The 23,028-nt window shown below is 49.8% G+C and overlaps 1 protein-coding gene across 2 annotated transcripts in view; it reads right to left on the reverse strand.

The window, feature by feature from the left end:
• Positions 1 to 23,028, reverse strand: part of GSG1L (GSG1 like) — a 218,094-nt gene that overhangs the window by 139,920 nt on the left and 55,146 nt on the right. For both annotated transcript variants that reach the window (XM_090277426.1, XM_090277425.1), the window contains exon 2: positions 7,193 to 7,240. In XM_090277426.1, the coding sequence (XP_090133552.1) occupies positions 7,193 to 7,240 (48 nt within the window). The remainder of the gene's footprint in view (positions 1 to 7,192; positions 7,241 to 23,028) is intronic.

Genomic DNA, 23,028 nt, shown 5'->3' on the forward strand with positions numbered 1-23,028 from the left:
TGGGATGAAAGATTCAGCGCTCCCATTTTGTCAGGCCCGGGACCACAGGTATGTATGTACGCAGTGACTTGGGAGCAGAAAGCAGGAATAACTGACTCAGTCTGCAGGCGAGGGAGGACTTTGCAGAGGCAGGACCTGTGGGTTGGCTTGTGAAAGTTTATAGTTCCCCAGACAGCCAGGATGGAAAAAACCACCTGGGATTAATGCATGGGCACAAGGCTGCACTGACTGCCCAGTACGTTTGGACTGCAGCCAGCGGGCTGACCCATTGAGCTCCAATGTCAGTCTGGGCAGCTGTGGAAGCTAGTGCTGTCTCCCTTCCCTGTTCAGCATGTTCTGATCTATGCACGTTTCAGTTCTATGACATAAATCAATAAAGTGCAGTAAATAAATTAAGTGAGCAGCAGAACTGTAAATAGATTTCAGAAGGAGAATGGAGAGAGGTTGAGGGAACCAACAAGAGACTATTATAGGAACTGAAGTGAGAAATGACTCAGTCAAGACTCAGGATTGTGGCCACGGAGCTACCACATTGCTTCACAGCACTGAAATATCAAACAAATGAAACCTACAAGCTTTGGAGATTTTTCCACAAAAAATGCCAGCTGGTAGCTGCCAGAAAGCCCAGCTTGCTGGGAAACAGGAGCAGGGAGCAGCTCAGCTCAGGTAGGTGGCTTCCGAAGTCAGGATCCAGGCTTTTGAACCCAGATGGGCTACCTGTCATCTGTAATGTATCCCCTGATCCTCATTCATTCATTTAATGAACCTTTACTAAATTCTTCCCGTGTGCCAGCCCCATCTGGGGCACGGGAGCCCCAGGAAGGACAAGATTCAGTGCCTGTCCTCAGAGAGGGTCCAGTCTGCTGGAGGTGATGACCTCAATGCAGCGTGATGGGTACTAATAGGACCAGTCACGGTGGGTGCCTCTGGGGTTCTGGTTGGCATCATGTCTAAGTTGGGTTTTAAAGGATAAATAGAAGCTTGCAAGGCAAACGAGAGGTCAAGGCAGTTCAGGCAGAGGAAAGAGCACGTGCAAAGGCAGAGGCATGAGAGAGGATGGAGAGTCTGGGGAAATGTATGCAAGTAGGGGGGCAGGGTTGGTGCACAACGACATGTCACGGATCGGAGAAGGGGGAGTGAAAAAGGCAGGTGAGCCCTAGGTCACGGAGGACTGTGACCGCCATGCTGAAATGTCCTGTGTAAGTTTGGGAGCCCTGAAAGGATTTTAAGCAGGAGTCTGATGTAGTTGGATTCCCATTTTAGACAGATAATTAAGACTTCAGTGTGGGAAAACTTTGTTTTACTTTTTATTGACGTACCCCACAGACACAGAAAAGTGCATGTACGGCAGGTGTGCAGCCTGCGGGACCTGCACAAACAGCGCCCAGATGAAGGACGCGATCATGGCAGCCACCAGAGCCCTCCACACACTCCCCTTCAGTCTCGCCCGCTCTTCAAGGGCGACCACTGTCCTCACTCCTCACAGCAGGGCTTCGTTTTGCCTGGTTTCCAGTTTTATAGAAATGGAATCACGTATTCTTTTGAATCTGGCTTCTTTTGCTCAACATCCATGCCACTGGGATCGGTTGTGCACAGTTCATTCTCAGTGCTATGAGGTTTCCACCGTCTGTTGATGGGCATTGAGGAATTGCAAGGAAGTTCCGGTGCAGCCTTGACAGCAAATTGGAATCATGCAGGGCTCAGTTCGTTCATTCATTCATTCCTTCAGTCATTGTTCATTTCCTCACAGTGAGAGCCTGTCTACCTGGGAGGGTAAACTCCCACCTGGGACTTAAGAACTGAGAGTTTCACACCTTCACAAATGACTTGGTACAAATCTTTACTGAGGAATCTGGTTAATGTAACAATGGGAGGAAGCCCAAACATCTTGGTGGACTCTGAGCAGGGATCTGAGGTGCAGCCTGGCCCAGCAAAGGGGACATCTTCATCCATGGCTGGAGGCCTTCACCAGGTGGGACCCTGTTTACTTAGCTGTCTCCTGCTTCTGCAAGGCAGACCTTTCACCTCATTCATCCTAGCTCCCCGGTGCCAGCTCCCCAGAGCTTGCCACATAGTTGGTGTTCAGGAGTGTAAAAAGGGCTGGCACACAGAGAGTGAGTTACTGGGCTCTGGCGAGGGAATGAAAGTTTGTTACCTTATCCAAATACTTAATAGGTCACTTCTGGGTGACAATTACCAGGGGAGTCCTTGACAAGCGGTTCAGGCAGAGGAAACAGCATATGCCATTAGTGAGTCTCAAACACACATATACCCAAAAACCTAGCTGGGCCAGTTCCAGTACAACCAGCTGCCAACCATTCTTGAAGCCTGTGACCAGGCCCAGGTGTGGTAGCATATGCTCTATGCCTCAGTTTCCTCAACTATAAAATGGGAACTAAATGAGCCAATGTTTGCAGAGTTCTCAGAATGATACCTGGTACATGGTAAGCATTGCATGAAACCAGTTAGTGTCCGTGTCATGAGTATTATCATATCTTTTGGCATATTGTATTGATTGTGCTATTACAGTTGTCCCAATTTTTCTCCTTTGCCCCCCTCTACCCGGTACTCCCCTTCCCTCCAGCAAATCCACCCCTTGTTCATGTCCATAGGTTGTGCATGTAAGTTCTTCAGCTTCTCCATTTCCTTTGCTGTTCTTAACATTCCCTGTCTATTTTGTTCCTACCAGTTATGCTTCTTAATCCCTGCACCATCTCCCCCTTCCCCCTCCTGATGATAACCCTGCATATGATCTCCATTTCTATGGTTCTGTTCCTGCTCTAGTTGTTTGCTTAGTTTGCTTTTGTTTTTTAGATTCAGTTGTTGATAGCTGTGAGTTTATTGTCATTTTACTGTTCATATTTTTTACCCTCTTCATTATCTTAAATAAATCCCTTTAACATTTCATATAATAAAGGCTTGATGATGATGAACTCCTTGAGCTTTACCTTGTCTGGGAAACACTTTCTCTGCCCTTCCATTCTAAATGATAGCTTTGCTGGATAGTGATCTTGGTCATAGGTCCTTGCTTTTCATCACTTTAAATACTTCTTGCCAGTCCCTTCTTGTCTGAAAAGTTTCTTTTGAGAAATCAGCTGATAGTCTTATAGGCACCCTTTGTAGGTGACTCTCTGCTTTTCTCTTGCTGCTTTTAAGATTCTCTCTTTATCTTTAGCCTTTGGCATTTCAATTATGATGTATCTTGGTGTGGTCCTGTTTGGGTCCAACTTGTCAACTTGTTTGGGACTCTCTGTGCTTCCTGGTCTTGTATGTCTATTTCTTTCACCAAATTAGGGATGTTTTCCTCCATTATTTTTTCAAGTAAGTTTTCAATTTCTCACTCTTCATCTTCTTCTTCTGGCATCCCTAAGATTTAGATGTTGGCACTTTTGGAGATGTCCCAGAGTCTTTTTAAACTGTCCTTTATTTTTGATTTCTTGTTTTTTCATTTTGTTCTGGTTGACTGTTTATTTCTTCCTTATCTTCCAAATCATTTATTTGAATCCTGGCTTCCTTCCCATCACTGTTGGTTCCTTGTATATATATTTTTTATTTTACTTTGATTAACCTTCACATCTTCCTTTATTTTGTGGCCATACTCAGTGAGTTCTCTGAGCATCCTTATCACCAGTGTTTTGAACTCTGCATCTGATGCATTGGCTATCCCCATTTCGCTTAGTTCTTTTTCTGGAGCTCTGATCTGTTCTTTCATTTGGGCCATATTTCTTTGTCTCTCAATTTGATGGCCTCCCTATGTTTGCTTCTGTGTATTAGGTAGAGCTGCCACACCCGTTACATTGTAAGGGGCGGAGCCTTAGGTATTCATCAGTGCAACCCGTTTTACTGCTTTGTGGCGCTGTATATGTGGGAGGGGTAAGGGAGGGGACAATGCCACTTGCTTGGCACTCACCCCATTTTCAGTCACTTCACCCACTTCCCGTATGCAACTGGCGCCCTTCTAGCTGCTGCCCTTGTGGTGTGTCCCAGAGTGGGTGGAGTTGTGTATGTTCTAGGACTGCGTGGGCTCTTTAAATGGACTCTCCTGAGAGACTAACAGTTTGTTTTGCCACCCAACACCCACTGGTTTTTGCAGCTAGAAGCCATGAGGCTTTATGTTCCTGGTGATGGAACTGTGAACTGAGCAGTCTAGCCTGGGGCCGGGGTCACTCTCCAGGTGTCCCTCCGGGATTTTATTCACCACACATGAATGCAGGACTGCTCCTTCCCCCACTGCAGCTGCCACCTCACCTCTGCCACACCTCACCCTCTCTGCCCTGGTCCCCCGGCTCTGCCTCTCCTACCCGTCTGGATGAATATTTCTTCTTAAACCCTTGGTTGTCAGACTTCCATATAGTTCAGCTTTCTGGGAGTTCTGGGGTTTTTTTTTGTTTGGTTGTTTTATTTTTTGAGGTAGTTGTAATCCTTTTTATGGTTGTGGAAGGAGATGAAGTGTGTCTACCTACACCTCTATTTTTACTATCATATTTTGCAGACCATGAGGGAAGTCACAGAGCAAGCAGGCACAGGGGTGAGAATTTGGTAGATGAATGTTCTTCTTTCAGCCATTGGCCTCTGACTCCCCATGCAGCCCTGAACAAGTCACTCATTTCTGCAGCTCGGGTTCCTCGTCTGCGAAACAGACGATGCTGAGGGCACGGTGAGGGCCTCACTCCTGCAGGTGCCTCTGGGAGCGCTGGGCCAGGTCTGGTGAGAGGCCACTGGGGCTGCCACGAGCAAACCCACTGACCCCCAGGGAGAGCTAAAGTGCTTGAGAGGCAGTGAGTACATGGAATCATTCTGTAACTTGGCAGCAAAGCCTGCCCACTCGGCCTCCTTGTAAACATTTTATGGACACAGCCAAAAGGTCCTCAGTGTGGCCACCAAGCTCTGAAAGTAAAATCGCAAGGCCAGTAATTCATGAAGATGCAACCTCTCTGGGGCTCTTGGTTCTTGTGAAAGAAGCAGGAATGAAGGTCTGATGTTTCCAGAAGGAGGCACAGCAATCCATCTGTCACTGTACAAGGGCACACATACATGTGTACAAACATCCACACACACTCACACATGCACACACACATCAATGCATGCTCACACTTGAATACACACATCTACCCACATGCTCACATGGGCACACAAACACACACTCACATATGCACACATGTCCATGCCTCCATGCTCACACATACCCACCACCAAGAACATGTGCACACACAAGACACATGCATAGCATTCTCACATTAGCACCAGCACATGAATGCACACACTCACCCTCAATGGGACACACACATGTATGTATGTGCACACACGCCCTGCTTCCTGGAAGCTAGACGTGGAGCAGAGTTGACCCTGGAACTCCAAGGCCTTGGGGATTGTGGGATGGCATCCTAGAGGGCTGCCTCCAAGTACCAGCTTCTAAGGCGCAGTACAACGAAGGGGTATGGAGCGTGGTCTCTGCCCTATGAGATGTGAAACCTAAGTTGCTAATGTCCCTAAGCCTCAGTTTCCTCATCTGTCAAGTGGGGTGAGAATGTCAGCCCCTCCCTCATAGGCTGTGGGGAGGTTTCTCAGTTAAAACACACAAAGTGCCTGTTCAATAAATACCAGCCATTTATTAGTAGGCAAATTCATGGTGCTTCCCAGAGGCCTCAGTTTGGAAGCCAGGGCCCAAGGGCTCAGCCTAAGACTTCAGGGAGGGCTTCCTGGAGCAACTAGGGGAGACGCACCCATGGGGAAGCCAAGGAAACAGAGGAGGCTGTCCCTACTGCCCAAAGCTTGCTTAGGGCAGCGTTCCTGAAGGCCCTGTGAGTTCCCTGTTGTGTGTCCCTCAGTCTCACCAACCGCTGGTTGGCTGGAGCTCTTCAAGGAGATGGTGTCTGTGGGATAGAAACATCAGCAGCCTCCATGACACACTGGGAGGGGTCAGCGACACAACCCTCCAGGTCCCCAAACCTCCTGACACTACACAGAAACCATAAGCTCAGTCCTACCATCAGGGAGTGTGGGTGGCCACATGCCTTGGACTTAAGAAATTCCCCTGAGCCAAGTGCGCCAGGGCCCTCCATGTTGAGACAGTTTATATGACTGGACTTCTGCCTCCGTTTCCTCACCCCAACTCCCAGGACCAGAGCCCTCTTCTCACCTCCAGGCTATCTGAGGACACCTGCATGCTTGCTCTCTCCTGGCAGATGTTCCCCTTGGTGGCAGAGGGGAGGTGGGCATGCCCTGTGCTCTTGTGGCAGCAAACCATCCAGCGTCCATTCTCCTGTCCCTCCAGAGTAATAAAACCTCTGACTTTGAGCTGGGTACAGAGTTTCCCAATAGAAAAACCTCACTTTCCAGCCTGCCTTGCAGCTAAGTTCTGGCCAAGAAGACATGAGCAGGTATTGTGGGGCAACTTCTTAGAACCTTCGAGTGGACATGCAGACTTCGCCTTTCTCCTTTGCCCTTCGTCCATCCTGCTGCCTAGAATGCAGATGTGACAGCTGGAGCTCTCTCCACCATCTGAGACCATGGAGACAAAGGCCACAGGGATGGCGGAGAGGGGCAGCAGGGGCCTGGGTTCTGAGGACATCATGGAGCAGAGCCTCTGTGGATCACCAACTTGCAAACTTTTGAGAGGCAAGTAAATTTCTCCACTAAAGCCAGCTATTTTGGCTCCCTATGACTTGCAGCTAACCCTAGTCCCGACTCCTGCTATACTGCCTCCACACTCAAGCTGCCCTGAATGCCTCGTGCGGCTCCGAGCACCACTGTGGGCCAGGGTCCCTGTGGTTGGGCCCTGAGCACCAGTGAGACTGCTCTGCACAGCAGTGTCCGCTGAGGCTGGGCTCCCCCACCCACAAGATGGCAGAGAAGGGACATCGGGCCCCCTCCCTGCAAGGTCCTGCCTGACCCCAGCTCCCTCACACATCCTACCTCCTGCCAAGCCCCAGTGTGCGCTGGAAGTAACCGAAGTGTAACAGCTCTCAGTACCAGCCCCCGGGCAGGGAGGGTAAGATGATTCTCCTCTCCCATTGCACTCCCATCGACTGCTGGAGAAACTCGGAGCTTTGCAGCTGGGTCCTGGCTCCCCGGGCCCATGCCAGGTTTGCTGAAGGCGAAGCTCTCACAGGGTTGCCAGCCAGCAGCCACCAAGGCAGGGGAGTGTCTCTAGAGAGCGGAGGCTTGCTCACCTGAGCAGTGCCACACTTACCTTTCTCCGATGCTGGGGCCAGGTCAATGAAGCTGCGACATTTTTCACCTTGAAAAGAAAAAGAGGGTTTTCAGAATATGAGAGGAAATGAATGATGTAGGCTTTTGCCTCTCCTCCTCCCGTGAGCCCTGTGGCTGAGGGGAGCCTGAGTGTCCCTAACCCAAGTGGCATCTCTCTCTAAGCTTTATTCCTGAAAAGATGATGGCCCTGAGAATGTGGGCTGAACAGCTCCCTATGCACAGCAGCTGGGTCCTGAAAGGAATCCCCTAAGAACACAGCTCCACACAGATAGGAAAATCCACCAGCATCAAATCAAACGGCTCTCACATTTCTGTTTCTGCTACATGGACAAGACTGAACTGAAGACACTTGAGCAGAGATGATTAAAGCTGGCCCACACTGCCCATGCAATGCTCAGGTTTAAGGAAAAATAATAGTGATCACATAAGGAAGACCACATATTTCAATGGTCCACAAGCCTAATAACTGAAATCCAAACACAGAAGGGGTTTCTGTCTTCACACCCTTCCTCTCTGTGATAAAGCTACCCATTTGTGAAAAAGGTATCAAACTGTACCATATTGGTTTACTGCTTTCAGAAGTGGCCCTTAAAGCATTAACATCCTTGTCAATTGTTATTCAATGTATGTGTTTAACTAAAGGGTTTCATTTGTATATAAAACTGAAGACAAGAGCACTTATCTCTTCTGAGGCTTGTCAATTAGATCATGGAGCTGAGTGCGTTATCCTCTGTGAACTGTGGCACTTGAAAGGTGGGAACAACCCTAAAGGTCATCCAAGGTAAGTGGTTCTCAGCCTTGGGAAGCCCAGGCCACACCCACACAGACCCCAATTTAATTGGTTAGTGTCAGGCCAAACATCAATGGGGTTTTAGAAGTTCCCTAGGTGATTCCAGCACAGCTAGGGTGAGAGTCACACTCCAATCTGGCTTATAAGAAAAAAAAAAATCTATTTTCAACTTTAGCAAAACAGTAGTAAGTCATTTTCATAACAGTTCTTGTTATTGCATTGGACTCTCCTCCAAGCAACCATGTGGTTTGTGGGGCCGGGTGGCAGAGTGACCAAGGGCCTGAGCTCTGGGATCAGGTTCAAATCCTGCGCTGTCACCTCCCGCCACAAGAGTACCCAGTCTTCCTGCGCCTTGATTTCCTTGACAGTGAAATGGACTGCCCCACTTCAGGGAGGGGACAGGGGAAGAAATGTGTACAGGAGCAGGGTGGAGTGAGCAGACCTCAGGCAAGAAGCGTTTTGGGGATCCGTGAGCAGCAGGACCTCCGCAACCTCCCAAGATGTCAGTGCCTTCCAGGAAAACAGCCTAGGAAAGCTGGATATTGGGGCCAGAAGTCACTGGCTTTGCAAAAATTCTGCACCCCAGTGAGGGTCCCACAGCCCTCACGGGGCCAGGAAACTATCAGGGACAGGAGAAGACTAGAGGGCTCTCCCAAAGTTCTGCGAATTTCACATGACCAGGGGCAGGAGGGAACCTCAACTGAGTGGGAACTTTCTCACCACCCTGGAGAGCAGAAGCTCAGGCCCATCAGACCAGAGAAATAAAGTAACAGTAGGAGTGAAAGGACGTATTCCTCACAGGGAAACATCTGTACGGGTTCCTTACCTTGCACCTTGCCCTGAGGCTGGTGGCCAACAGATGGGACTGGGAACCCAGCCCCAACACAAGGGTAACCAACTCAAGATCTCTCAGTGGCCAGCAAGGACTGAGGCAAGTCTCCGGTGACAGGGCAACATGGGGAGGGCATGCCCTGTCTGAAGGATGTGGGTCGGCATCCAGGCCGCCTGCACCGGTCAGGGTCCCAGCAGAAAACAGAGGACACCTGGAAGGGGCTCACTGAAGGCTGCACTGTTTAGAGAAGCGTGGACAAGGGAGGGCCAGCAACACGGGAGCCTGCACATTCCCAGTCCCGAAGGACAAGCGGGAGGAAGGGGCTTGTGAGAGAGCTGGAGCCAGGAAGGAGGAGCTTTGCCCCACTGAAGCAAGAGCCAGAACCAGAAATTCTGGGATGGGGCCCCAGAATCTGCATTTCTCACAGGTTCCCCGGGCTGCCAATGCTGCTGTTCTGGGGACCACACTTTGAGAGGAACGCAGAAAAAGGCAGGGGAGGGGAGCAATACCCCGACCTTTCTCTCCTTCCACCCTCCAATTTCCTGCCCGTGCCTCCCACTGGCCATAACCAAGGAGAAAGCCGAGGGCCCCGGAGTCCAGGCCATGCCATCTGCACACGGCACCGAAGGGCAGAGGTGAGTGGGGACAGTCAGAAGACCACTCCACCCATGGTGGCCCTTGCCCTGTCCCACTCATCACTCTCATCCCCCATCCTGCTTTCTTGTCTCTTTCATAGTTTTTGTATCAACTCAATTGTACTCAACCAACATTTGTGGAGCACCTACTAAATGCCAGGCACTGTTCCAGGTTCTGGGGTACAGCAGTGAACAACAGACAAGTCCCCACCCCTGTGGGCCTTCCACCCTAATGCCCAGCTGCATGTATCAGTTGCTCAGAACCCTAGCTCCAAAGGAGAGCATTCTCTGGCTCTTCCAAATAGCACCCAGACAGAGTCCCTGCAACTTGGAGGCCACATGTTTTCACCAACAAACAGAGGCTCAGTGACCTTACACCTTTTCCCTGCTGTGTCCTCAAAGCCAGGGACAGTAGCAGGTGCCCTGAACACACTTGTGCAATGAAAAAAAAAAAAATACAGTAAAGAGCATTTCATAAATTGCCTTTATCAAGAATGAGGTACTCTACCGATTCCTAAAGGTATGGCTACCACACCTGTAGGCAAAGGCGAGAGGGAAAGGTACGCACAGGAGTGGCTCAGGGCCCGTCCGAGGGAAGAGGCCAACAGAAAGTGGGTGTCTTCACCATCCAGGGAAGAGGAGGTAGCCCCAAGGGCAGCTGTTGGGCAGGCATCCTCAGCCTCACACCTGCCACAGGGCAGAGGCCTTGGAGGCCTGGCGATCACCCAGGACATGACCTCTGAGTGCCACCATTCACCCCCAGCCCTCCTCTTCTGTCGCTTCACGCCGGCTGGTTCAGACTGGCATCACTACTTCTTCCCACCTCTCAACCTCAACATCTCTTCTCCTGGCATTTATCCATGTCTGAGCCACCCCAGCCCTCAGGACTCAGCTCAAATGCCCTCCCTGCTCCCCCACAACGAAGCCAGTTTTGTCCACTAACCCCCAGCCCTGTGCCAAAGAAATGTCTTCTTGCTATAAATTTCCAGTGTGTTTTCTGCAATATACCTATGTTTTATATATAATATAATACCCAACATATTATATTGTCACATTCTGCCTTGAGAACAGCTGGGCCCCTCTGGCTTGGCCCCCTCAGGGCTATAAATGGCAGACTCTCCTACCAGCAGGTGGAAGCCAGAGATTGTCACATTGCCTAAGATCCAGGGTCCGATGACCCACAGAGAGTCCAGGGCAAGAACCTTGCTGAGAACTTGGCACATAGCACATTGTGTGAGATCAGCATCCATCGCCATTGCACAGATGAGGAAACTGAGGCTCGCATATGCAAAGTGACACCACCAGGGTTACACAGCCCGCAAGTGGCAGAATCAGGACTGGATCCAGGTCTGTTTTTCCAAAACTGTTTCCATTATTCAAGAGACTGAATGACTTGTCCGTAAGTAGGGAAGGGACCCAGGACGTCCCCCAGCCAGACCAGCTTGTTTGGACTGAGGCAAATAAAGTGCCTCTGAGATATCTTCTTAACACTTTTTATCACTGGAAATTTCCCATTTTTTGCAAAAGCAGAGCGACCAGTGTGATGAGCCCCATGTCCCTACTCCCAGCCTCCGACTGTCACCCCGTGGCCAGCCTTGTCCCACCTACACTCCCACCCCCAACACCAAGCGGTGATGTTGAAAGAAAACCCAGAAGTTGTATTTGAACATCTTTCTGGAGGGTTTGCTCCCTGTTCAGAAAAGACAAATGTAAGGTCATTTATCCCTAGACCCTGTGGCATCCGCTTTGGGGCTGTTGTTTGCTCTTTGCAGAGAGGGTATAAAACACGCAAGCCGGAGGCCCCGCCCCACCCCGCCCACTCACTGTCTGCGGGGTCGGCTCAGCCACAGTGGGGACAGGACGTCTCAGAAATTAACTGCCCTCCACGCAGCAGCCTGAGCTTGTAGGCAGGCTCACAGGTATCGCCCCCAAAAGGAGCACCTGGCACAGGTCCTCCCAGAGACGAGGCTTCCAGGAATCCATCCCGGATTCAACCGACCAGGTCACAGCTGCCTCCGCTCCGGCTCACTACCCACGCCTGACGCCAGGAATCTCATCCGAGCTCCCCGTTCCAGCCCGGCTCCTTGAGGCAGAAGCCTTTGGGGGGGGGGGGGGCAGCAAGGGGAGGCGGGCGGGTCACGCGGGCCCAGGCAGCGCGTGCTCCCAGAGAAAAGCCTGGGCTGTGGCTGCACACGGGTCTGAGTTCGGGTCCCTACTCTGCCATTGCTAGCTGTGGGACTGTGTAAACAGTGGTTTTTGTTTGGCTGGGTTTTTGTTTGTTTGTTTTTTGTTTTGTTTTGGGGTTTTTTGCCACTAAAGGATGATCATTCTAGCCTCGTGGGACTACTTGAAGGCTAAATAAGGTGATGGGTATGAAACGAGATGTCTTCAGTCAGGATTGAAATCAGGCAGCATCTGCAAGGGATCGGCCTGACAGGCTGACACCCACACCCCACTGTCACTCATCGCTGCTCTCGGCTCCCTCCTCAGAACGGGGTGCTCTTAAAGCCAACAAAGGTATCTGGGCTCCAAAGCCACCGGACCTGAGTTCAAATCCCTCCTCTGCCTCCTCCTAGTCGCATGACTTCACAGAGTGGTGTCACTTCCCTGAGTCTTTTATCACCTGCCAAATGGAAGGCATTGAGTACTTGGCCTTTCAGGCTTGCAAAAAGGGTGAAACAGAGGAAAGTGCCTGAAAATGCCTGCCATGTGCTCCAGAAATAAGAGCTATTTCTGACCTCTTCCCCGGATCCCGGGTTAGAGACGCATTGCACTCCTCCCCAAAAAAGCCCGGACGTCCTCCCAAGCCAGAAGCAGGAGGCTCTACTTGTGCAGCCTCAGCCTGAGCAGGTGGGGGAACCTGGCAGGACCCCGGGCAGGCTCAGGGAGGTGGCCAGAAGCAGATGCCCGAGGCTGGCAGAAGGGGCGTGGAGCACTGAGGGGTCAGCCAGCTCGCACTTGGCATAAATGCGCAGGAGCCTAGGTCTGGTTGGCAGCAGGAAGGATGGGCAGCAAAAGGAGGGCACTGGGGAAGTCAGCATGCTTGGCTGGGTCCCCAGACTCTGGGTCTGAGGATCGTGATTTAATTCCATCCCCCACCAGATGGTGTTGCTGAGGTTTCTGTGGAGTTCAGGGTGAGCTAAGGGCTTCGGGAGACCCACAGTGAGCAAGTGGGGAACAGAGGGGCAGTAGGAGAGGTCAGAGGTCACAGCACTGGTCTCACAAAGCTGGCCCACGAGTAATATTCGCTAACACGCTACATTCACATGTACCCTGTGGCAGGCCCAAAGCGCTTTGAAAACTATGACCCCCATGTTACAGATGAAGCAACAGAAGCAGGGGAAAACCGAGTAACTTGTCTAAGGTCACACAGCCAGTGGAGGGGGACAGGATTCAACTTGAGACAGCCTGGTACAGAGCCTTTGCATTTGGCCATTACTTTGTACTGCCTCTCAGCAGAGTAGGCAGATTCTAGAAAAATTCATGCTTACTAAAGCGAGTCTCGGGTGCCCTCCAAAGAGGACTCCACATGCAGCAAGAGAGATCAGCCACCAGAAAGTGGCTGCCTTTCGAGATGCCCAGACAGGATCCAACGTGGCTGGTTCTGAGTCTGACTCTGGTTCTGAAACTCAGATTCCACAGAGCCCTGCTTCTTGGTAGGTGTACAGCTATTTTATCGTAGTTGGTGCTTTCAACTTGCTGGGAGCAGGGGGCAGAGGAGAACTGGTCCTGGCTCCCAACAAATGCGGCCATGAGGAACAATTTTAACTGTTTGGCAAGGGCAAAAGGTCACCCACCTTCACTGGCTAGATTCAAGGAATTCAACACCAGGAGGAGGGAGCAAAGAAAAATGCCGACCCATCTTGTGTGAAGCTTCTCCTCTCGCTATTCAGGCTGGTGGCAGAGGCTTGGCAAGTGCTTCCTTGGAATTCTTCAGGGGCCTCTGCCAGTTCAACTGACAGGGCAGCAGATGGCCCACACTTATCTGCTGATGATATTTTGATTTATTTATCTCTTACAGATGGTACCATGCCTTGATTTCTGTCAGGAGTCCAAAATGTGGGTTAACTTTCTGGGGATAATCATTTGTCCAAGTAGATGAAATAGCAGAGACTAAAATCCTGCCTGGCAGCAAGACGGTCACCAGGGCCTCCAGGTGTACCTTGCTTGGGAATTCGGGGCACTGTGGGCAAACTGAAAGGAAGAATTTGTTCTGCAGAATTTTACAGTTGGAAGAATCTAAATCCCTGTTTAAAATTAACACCACAGTGGTTAAGTGTAAGAGCTCTGAACTTACAAAGTCTTGAGTACAAGCTCTCTGACCACTTGCAGACCAGACTCTCTAGGTCCTAGTTTCGTTATCTGTAAAGTGGGTATAATTGTCATCTTCGTCACATGCAATATGACAGAAACAGGTAGCTACCCACCAAAAAACGCACTACTCTTTCTGTAGTGTGGAGTTATGGCTATGAAGAGGTTGCCCAGCCAGGTGCAATAATTCCCACCATCCCTTGCATCCTGATGGGGTCACGCGACTGGTTCTTGCCTTTAAAGTGTAAGTGTGAGTGACCTGTGCCACTTCCTGGGTAAGGTTTTTATTCAGTGAGTGTGCCACCCAGATGCAGAGGACTCCGAGGTGCTAGGAAATGATGGAAGCACAATATGGAAGTTGCCTGGTCCCCAAGTCACTGCATAAAGGAGAGCTGTCACCTCCAGGATCACCTTTACTGAAGCAATACATAAGCAAGAAATAAACAGCTACTGTGTGATCCACTGATATCTCAGGGCTGATTTGTTACAGCTGCTGGTGTTACCTTATACAGAGCGGGGAATCAAAGGAAATCAGCTGGGGCATGACATGGACTCGAAAGTGTTCACAATTCTTACTGTCAACATCTTTCAAGGGAGCTTGATAAATCAAGGGCATTATGAATTTTTTAATGTCATCTCATAGATTGCACTGTTAAAGCAAGACAAAGCTGGTTTTCCCAAGACATCAGCCTCCTTTCTGCCCTTTTTGGATACAATCACAAATCCTTCCTGCGTTGTCCTCGCTCACTCCCCAAAAGGGTGTTTTGAAGGAGAAACTGAGGGGAGAGGGAGCCGTGGGTAGTTCTTCCATGGAGCACTGGCTGGCATAGGGAGATTACGGCTCAAAAGCACCTGTGTTCTGGTTTTCCTTCTCTTCCCATTCAGCATAGAGTGATCGACTAACGCTGGGAGGAGGGACTTAGGGACCATTGAGCCCACCATCCTCGGTCTCTAGATGTGAAAACCAAGACCAGGGAGGGCTCATGAGCTGCTTAAGCTCTAATCATGAGTCACATACTGAGCTGAAGCTGGAACCCGAGTGAGTCCCGTCCGTTCTAGTCCAGAAGAAGATTTGGGAGGACAAGGGCCCCACAGTCCCTGACTACAGAAAATAATAATAGCTAACGCTTAACTGAGCACTTACTACGTGCCAGGCACTGTTCTAAATCTCCATATGCACTAACCTGGTTAATTCTCCTAACAACCATATGAAAGAGGCACTATTATTTTTCCCACTTACCAGATGAATAAACTGAGGTTAAGCACCTTACCCAAAAGCACAGAGATAGTTTAAGTGGTGGATCTAAGATTCCCCCCACGGTGCTCTAACTCCAGAGCCCCCACTTTTAGTCACATTTGGAGGGATGGGACTTATAGGAAGGATTTGATTCATTCTGCTTGACTCCAAGGAACAGAAGTAAACCCAGTGGGTCCCAGGAGTAGGATTCTGTCTGCTACACCCAAAAGAGAGTCCAGCCACAGAAAAGGCCCCACCAAGGAGGCATTGAACTTCCCAAGAGTGTAAAAGGCTCGGGCTCCCATGTGACGGTGAGGCTCAGGCTGGGCCAGTATTTCCTCACATGTCCCACAGGCAATTGCTGATGGGCGCCTGGGGAATGGTGCTCCCTTCCCAACTCCCTTCCAACCCTTCGGCTTACTTCCAGGAGAAAATTCCAGTTTTGTGATCCTGTTAACACTTGCCAATCTTCTGAGAAAGGGTCGGGGGGTCGGGGGGGAGAGAAAGAGCAAAAATATCCAGCTAGAACTGGATGACATTGTTTTATGCACACACATACACATAAAGGCACATGTGTATATATGAGGGGAGGGGACCCAAACAATGGAATTTATTTATTTAAAAAGTGTGTATTTGTTCTTACATGTTTAAACTTTAGTTACCTTCAAAGTACTCACCATTTGATACAATATACCTATCGAGATCTTTTTCCACTGCTCAGAACAGGTTTTGAACTCATCAATTTTGATGACTTTTAGTGCTTTTGCTGCTTTTGTTTCACTTCTTCCACATCAGCAAAAAGTTTCCCTTTGAGGACTTTTTTCATCCAGGGAAACAAACAAAATAAAAAGTTGCTCACGTGAATAGGGAGGGTGGGGCATGGGGATCATTCTGTTTTTGGTAAAAAACTGTTGAACACTCAGCACAGTGTGAGCAGGTGTGCTTATAAATCACCCATCATGAAACAGGAAAACGCGCTGAAAGAGTCTTCAAAAAAAAAAAAAATTACCTGAAGCCGAACACAGCATCTCACAACAACACCAGCTGGTACACTGATACAGATGGGTTCCTAGAACACTCATTTAGCGGGGGAAGCCTGTACTACAAGGGGCCCGCCCTCCAGAAGATAATTCTAGACTTTTTGGGGGTTCCCCCTTATATATATATTTCTTCTATTTCTGGCAAGTTGTGCTGGTTTTCTATTTCCAATTGTAATATAAAGTCTCCCTTTAAATTCATTTGTGTAAGGAAAATATAAGCCTATATAGAGCAAAATAGGAAGTCCTAGTAGAACAGAGGTATGTTGAAGAACAGATTCATGAAGGAGATATGAGAGTGACTGAAGTCTAGAACACACTGGGATAAAAGAATCCCATGCTTTGAGACCCACTCTAGGCCAAGGGCTCACAGCCCACCGCTCACATCCTGGCTCACATGAAGGGCACCTCCCGGGGTCGTGTAGTGCACAGCCTGTGTGTGGCTGTACACAGCAGCTGTGGATGCTTTTAAAATAACAAATACCCTAAACATGAGAGAGGTGAGGGACAGTCTTCTGTTCAGCTGCCTTGAAATTGGCAGCCAGTTTCTCACTGTAAATTATGGCACTCTCTGATCACCCTCCAAAGCTTCATCCTCCGAGGGCCAGCAGGCTACCCAAGCAGTGCTGGCACTCACCCATCCTTGGGAGGAAGGACGGAAGAAACGCAGGCACAGCGTTCTTGGGGCAGGCTGCAGGAAGATAAAGTGAAGTGAGCTGTACATTCAGCTCTGAAGGCAGTGGGCAGACATTCTCAGACATGAAAGCACTTGGAGAATATAGTATACATGAGCCATTCTTGAAAAAGCTAGCTGACATTGAAATCCAGCTCACCCGGAGAAGAATCTAAATAAACTCAAGAATGGAGAATTCACAGTAAGAGCACCATGTATTTTTTTAGTATGTAAGTGCTCCAAATGTTGAAGGTATTGTGGTTGCAAAACCTGACTTTGTAAAAATTATAGGAACATCAAAAACCAGGAGGTCAGAGGCAGTCTGAACACCAGTGCTCTCATCTCTCTCAGAAGGCTGCGGACGCAGGAAATACTTTGTTTAAAGTCTGCAATGACACATATCTCTCCCCCTGCCCTCAAATTACAAAAGTAATTATCTACCCAGGGTCAAAATGACAGACAGAAGAGAAGGGCAATTAGAATTCAGCCCTAACATGGGAACACATGGGCCTCGCTGGTCCTCAGGGAGCCCAGTCCCCAACGTGACTCTCTGACCCAGGGCCATGGAGAAAGAGCCTCTGATGTCTTAGGAATTTGCCAAGCTGAAAAAATTTGTTTTAAAAATATTTTAAATTAAAAAAATAAGAAAATCGACTTACACTCACCATGCCAGGCCAGTCCTAAACATCTCTGCCTTATCTCACCACACACGTGCACACACACATGCACACACTCGCACACACACACATGCGCACACATGTGTGCACACACACACACACACACACCTCCCTCTCAAGGTCCACTGCCTCAGCCTCTCCCTGGCCTTCCTGCCTCCCCACACTCTCAGACACTGGGATCTTCATAGAACCCAGATCTGAATTCTGTTCAGGCATTTCTACTTAATTTCAGTTCTCGCAGACCCATCATGCCTTCAGACATTTACTTAAAAACAGATTCCTAAAGATGTATATTCTCTGTGACCCAGCAATTCCATTTCCTGGAATTTATCTTACAGACACACTCACACATGTGCAACGTAACACAAGGTCCAGATAATTCACTGCAGCATTATTTTAATAACAAAGGCCTAGGAATTACCTATATTTCCATTAATTAAATGAGAAATAAACATTCAATTTATGAAAAACTCATACCCATTGAAACAAGGCAGCTCTCTCAGAATATTAACAGTAATTAATATTAATTCAGAATGCATAATATCAATATTCTGTGAAAAAGTGGGCACCCCACTGAAGCTTGAGACCTACTGCTCACAGAGAATAAATCTAAACAACTCCACCTGCCCCTTCTCCTGTCAAGTGTGACCTCTTGACGATCCCCACCAGACTCTGTGTTAGTTTTCACATGCTGCTGTAACAAACCACCACAAGCTTAACAGCTTACACAATACAAAATTTTTTCTTATGATTCAACAGGTCCGAATTCCAACCTGCGTCCTCTGGGGTAAAAGCAAGGTCTTGGCAGGGCTGCACTCCCTTGTGGAAGCTCCAGGGAAGGTTCATCTCCTTGCCTTTTCTAGCTTCTCGTGGCTGCCACACTTCCGGACTTACGGTCCCTTCCTCCATCTGCGAGGTCAGCATGTTGGATCTCTCTTCTTTCATTGACACATTGACACAGCTCCCTTTCTGTCTACTGGGAAAGGGTCTCCACTTTTTCAGAACTCGTGCGATTAGGTTGGGCCCGTTGGGAAAATCAAGTGATCTCCCCAATTCAAAATCCTCAATGTAATCACATCTGAAGAAGTCCCTTTTGCCATTTCAGGTAGCATGTTCACGGGTTATGGGGTTCTGATATGGGCACACTGGGGAGGGGACGTTGTTGTGCCTACTACAGAAACCTGGGACTCCAGGCTCCAATGTGCTCATCACATCTCATCAAACACAAGACCTCATGATGATGCCCCCATCCCTCTGCCTGAAATGCTCTTTCTTACCTGCCCAATTCCTACTCAAGGCTTCAACGCTGACCTCAAAAGCTCCTTCCTCTGTGATGCCCACCCCTGCCCCCGACTTCCCAAAGCAGGATTAGTAGCAAATAAGACTTCTCACTTAGCATCTGAGTGATGTGCATCTCCAGCAGCCTGCAAACAATTTAAGAGTGAAACTGACTTATTCAATAACCGCCCCCCCACCACCACCATCAGCACATGCCTGGCACATGGCAGGATTAGCAAACACTGACGGAATGAAAAAGTACTGAATCTTTTCTTATTTTACTGTGGAATGCACTATGTAATTTTTGAAATCCAAATATGATTTTATGTATCTGTTATTGTTGTTTTAATTCACATGCCTGGCACATGATAGGAGCTCAGTGTATATTTGCTGAGTACTTTGCTCAGCTCTGTATAAGCTCTGCCTCTCTCATTTAATTGTTCACCATAATTCTCCAAGGAGAACTCCTGTATTCTTTAGGGTAGTTGATACTAGCTCCTGCTACAAACACTTCAAAATTTTAATGGCTTATTTCTCCTGCATGAGTTCCATCCACGTGGGGAGCCAGGCTCCTTACACAGTGTAGCTGTACCATAGGTGAGGGAGAGAAAGTACGGGGCAGGCAGGCTGTATGCTCAGCCTGGAAGAGACGCACATCCCTTCCACTCATACCCCACGAGCCCCCTGTGTTTCCCAGCCTCCTCTGTGGCTGGACTGGCCACGAGGCTGGGAAATGCAGGGAGCACACAGAGAACGATGAGCATAGCAGTCGCTACCACAGTTACTACCTCACCTGACAACTGGAGAACCAGAGGCTCAGAAGAATGGAGACATTGCCTGCGTTCTGGCTGCTGGGGTGTGGAGGAGGCAAACTCAACCAAGAGTCTGTCTGCAGGCACAGACCATGCCACTGCTTGCTCGTGTTGGCACGTGTTGTGTGTGCTCAGAAGTTAGGTCACCGCACAGGACAAAGGCCTGTGATCTCACTGAGTGCCAGGAAGGACCTCACCCTGGGATGGAGCGTTTCCTCGGGACCATCCCACAGCGGATAATCCACACAGAGAACGTCAGTGTTGGCTGGTCACATTCCCCCGTCCATTTGCTAACTAACCCTGCCAGTGTGGTTTAGTCATAAGCATCTAAATGATGACTCGAGGCAGATGTCATGTACTTGATTTTCCCCTCCAGAGTGTTGTGAGAGGGGCAATGAAATCTTTTTTTAAGCAAGCATCAGATGAAACTTAAATAAAACCAATAACTCTTTCAGGACGAGCGGCTCTCCAGGCTTCCCACAGACGCTCTCGGGGTGTCATTTATGATGTGATTCAGCAGATGTTTGCTGTCTGAAATGAAATACTGCTCCTCCCTGGATACGTGTCTCCTCTCCTACCCCTGCCACCTTCCCCTGTGGAGTTAGCCCTTTCTCCGCCATTGTGGCTTAAAGTTGTAAAAAAAAATGTTCCCCTAACCCCCGAGTGGCTGGGGCTGACGTCAGTACCAGATCCCTGCACTCTCTGCAGAATCTATGGTTTTCATCAACCTGTTCTGCCTTCCAGCATCAGCAACTCTAGGCTGAGATGACTGCAATTACAAGTCAATTAATTCTCAAGTACTCAGAGCTGATTATTCAAGGGAAAGATTATTCATGCTTCTTGCTTCCCTCCTTTCTGTGGGTTGGCAGTCATCGGCACCCCCATCGGCAGGGCAGGCGAGAAAGGAAAAGAAAGTTTGCTGAACTCCCTGTTTGGCAGGGAGGCAACTAGGACCCTGGACTCATCTGCGTATGCTGCCTCTTCCCCCCCAACATAGATAATTCTATGTTTACAATCATTTTCCAGAAAGGAGAGGGCAGCTACAGCCGGCACCAGCCTGGATCTTCCATCCCCGCGGCTGCTCCCCCTACCTGTGACGTCTGCAGGCTTGACGGCAGTGAGTGTGCTTGTGGGGGCAGCGGGCACATGTGCGTGCGAGACACCGATGTTGTCAGCCACGGTGCGCAGTCTGATGGCAGGCGCTGTCTCTTTACAGCGTGAAACATGTCGAGGGATACTGTATAACAGCATAGCTAATAAATACAATGAACTTTTAAAAATGAAGCAGAAAGAGACAGACAGAAACAGCTCACCCTCACGTAAAATGGTCTTCTTTGCCCGTTTACCAAAGAAGGGCCTTGTTTTCCAACACGGGGCCCAGAGCCCCCATCTCGAGGAATCTAAACCATGATCCCTTCCTGAAGGACTATAGCAAAATAGGAGACCCTCCTCAGGGACCATCCCCAAGACTCACAAGAAAAACACAGATGGTGGCCCAGTGGACAGAGTGCCTATTGGCTCAGAGGGGATTCAAGGTCAGTCCAGGAGGAGCGGAACCACCTCTGCTGCACTCGCCACACCCTCGCAGCCTGGTCTACACCCACCTGTGGGAACCTTTAGACCTGTCATCTACTGGGTCAGAGCTGCTGACAGGCAGGAGGAGGGTCCTATGCGGGGAGAATGAGATGGAGCCTCCAGGTGATCTGACTCTGGCAACTTACAACAGTTTTGTTTTTGCATTCAATCAACAAATCTTCACTAGGCACCTAGTATGTGTCAAGCACTGTTCAAAGCACTGAGGAGTCAGTGGTGAACAAGACATGAAGATCCAGCAGAAAAGACAGACTGTAAAAGATGGTGACTTCATTCAAGTGCAAAGGCCCCGGGGCAGGAATGTGTTTGGCGTGCTGGAGGCACAGGAAGAAGCTGCAGGGCCTGGGGCGAACAGCAGGTGTTGCCATGCAGGCCTCGGGCCAGGGCAGGTATGAGGAGCTACGCTGGGCCTCTGGAAGTCAGTGGAGTGTGTGGTTGCAAAAGACAACCCATTCACAAGCTTAAGCACGGAAGCTTGCTAACATGGAAAGATACAAGAGGGTCTCCTCCCTGAACCCAGACACAAGAGCTGCAGGGAAAGGGAAGCCATCAGAGCCAAGACAGCCTCTCTCCAACTCCCTCAGCTCCAAGGTCTCCCTTCTCAGCCCCTGTCCAGTCCTCTGAACACAGGCCTAACTCAGGTAGGCCAGCCCTTGCCCTGTATCCAGCCCTCCAGAACCGGGCCTGTGTTTTAGAGTTCCCCAAATGCCTGGGAGAGAGAAGCTGATTGGTCCACCTCAGGTCAGGTGTCCAGTCCTAGTGGCCAATCAGCATGGCCAGGGAAAGGCAAACCCGCCCTTGAAAACAGGGCTGCTGGCGGTGGCCACACTGCAGGTGTGCAAGCTCCCAGAGCGAGGACTCCTCCACAGTACCTGCTGCTCGCCATTCCCTAGCGGTCCCTCTCAGCAGTCTTCTTTGCCTCCTCCGTCCCTGTCTCCATCTCCCACTGCCACCCCTGCTCTACAGAAGACCATGGGACGCCCAGACCACCAGAGCTGCCTGAAGTTTAAGAAGTGGGGAGCTTCCCACTCAGAGCAGCAGGGCACCCCAGAATTCGGGACAACACAGGAGATGAGTCAAATCTTAAGAGACTGAGGCTGGGGTCTGGCAAGCAGGAAGACTGCTCTGAAAACCTTGAAATCGGGAAACAGGAGCAGATAAGTAAGAGTCTATGCAGCAAGGTCACGGTGACTGTGAAAACAGCTGCCAGCCAGGCCCAGTGGGGCACCCGCGATGACAGCCACTTGGCTGGAGGCTCCTTTGTGCACAGCAGGGTCTAAGGAGAAGACGGGAGCCTATGGCTGGGAGTGGGGGACACAGAGGGGCTGGGGGCTCAGCTCAGCAATCCTCGCAGCTCAGAGGCCCCCTCCCTCAGACAGGAAGCCTCCACATCCAGCTTCCTCAGCACTCAGTGGCCACCCCAGCACTGTGGCGCCGAGGCCCCACGAGGACCCACTGCCAGCCCTCTCGTACTCGGGCATGTCTGGGCCTCATCATCAGCAGTGCAATCACAGAGGGTGCTCGGGGAGAAACGGTGGCTGGAGCGGGTCAGGGAGCTGGGAGTTGGGAGCAGGGGAGGCACCCTCTCTCAGTCTGCAGGGCCAGGAGGAGCCAGAGAGATGGATTAAGGGGGAGAGAACAGTGATGGGGAGATGGGGGACAAAAAGACAAGAAAAGGAGGGAAAAATCAGGATGAAGTAAGACAGGGACAAAGAAATCAAAAGAGAGAAAGGGAGACAGAGAAGCAAGAGGAAAAACAGGCAAAGAGCCTGAGAAGGACAACTGTCTGGGTTTGAATCCAGACACCACAACTAATGACCAGTTGCCACTAATGACACAACTAATGACAGTTCTGGAGGCTAGGTGTCCAAGATCGAGGTGTTGGCAGGGTTGGTTTCTTCTGAGGACTTGGAGGACAGAATCTGTTTCCAGCCTCTCTCC

The sequence above is a fragment of the Furipterus horrens genome, unplaced genomic scaffold, assembly GCF_987537825.1.
Source record: "Furipterus horrens unplaced genomic scaffold, mFurHor1.1.pri manual_scaffold_5, whole genome shotgun sequence".
NCBI lineage: Eukaryota > Metazoa > Chordata > Mammalia > Chiroptera > Furipteridae > Furipterus > Furipterus horrens.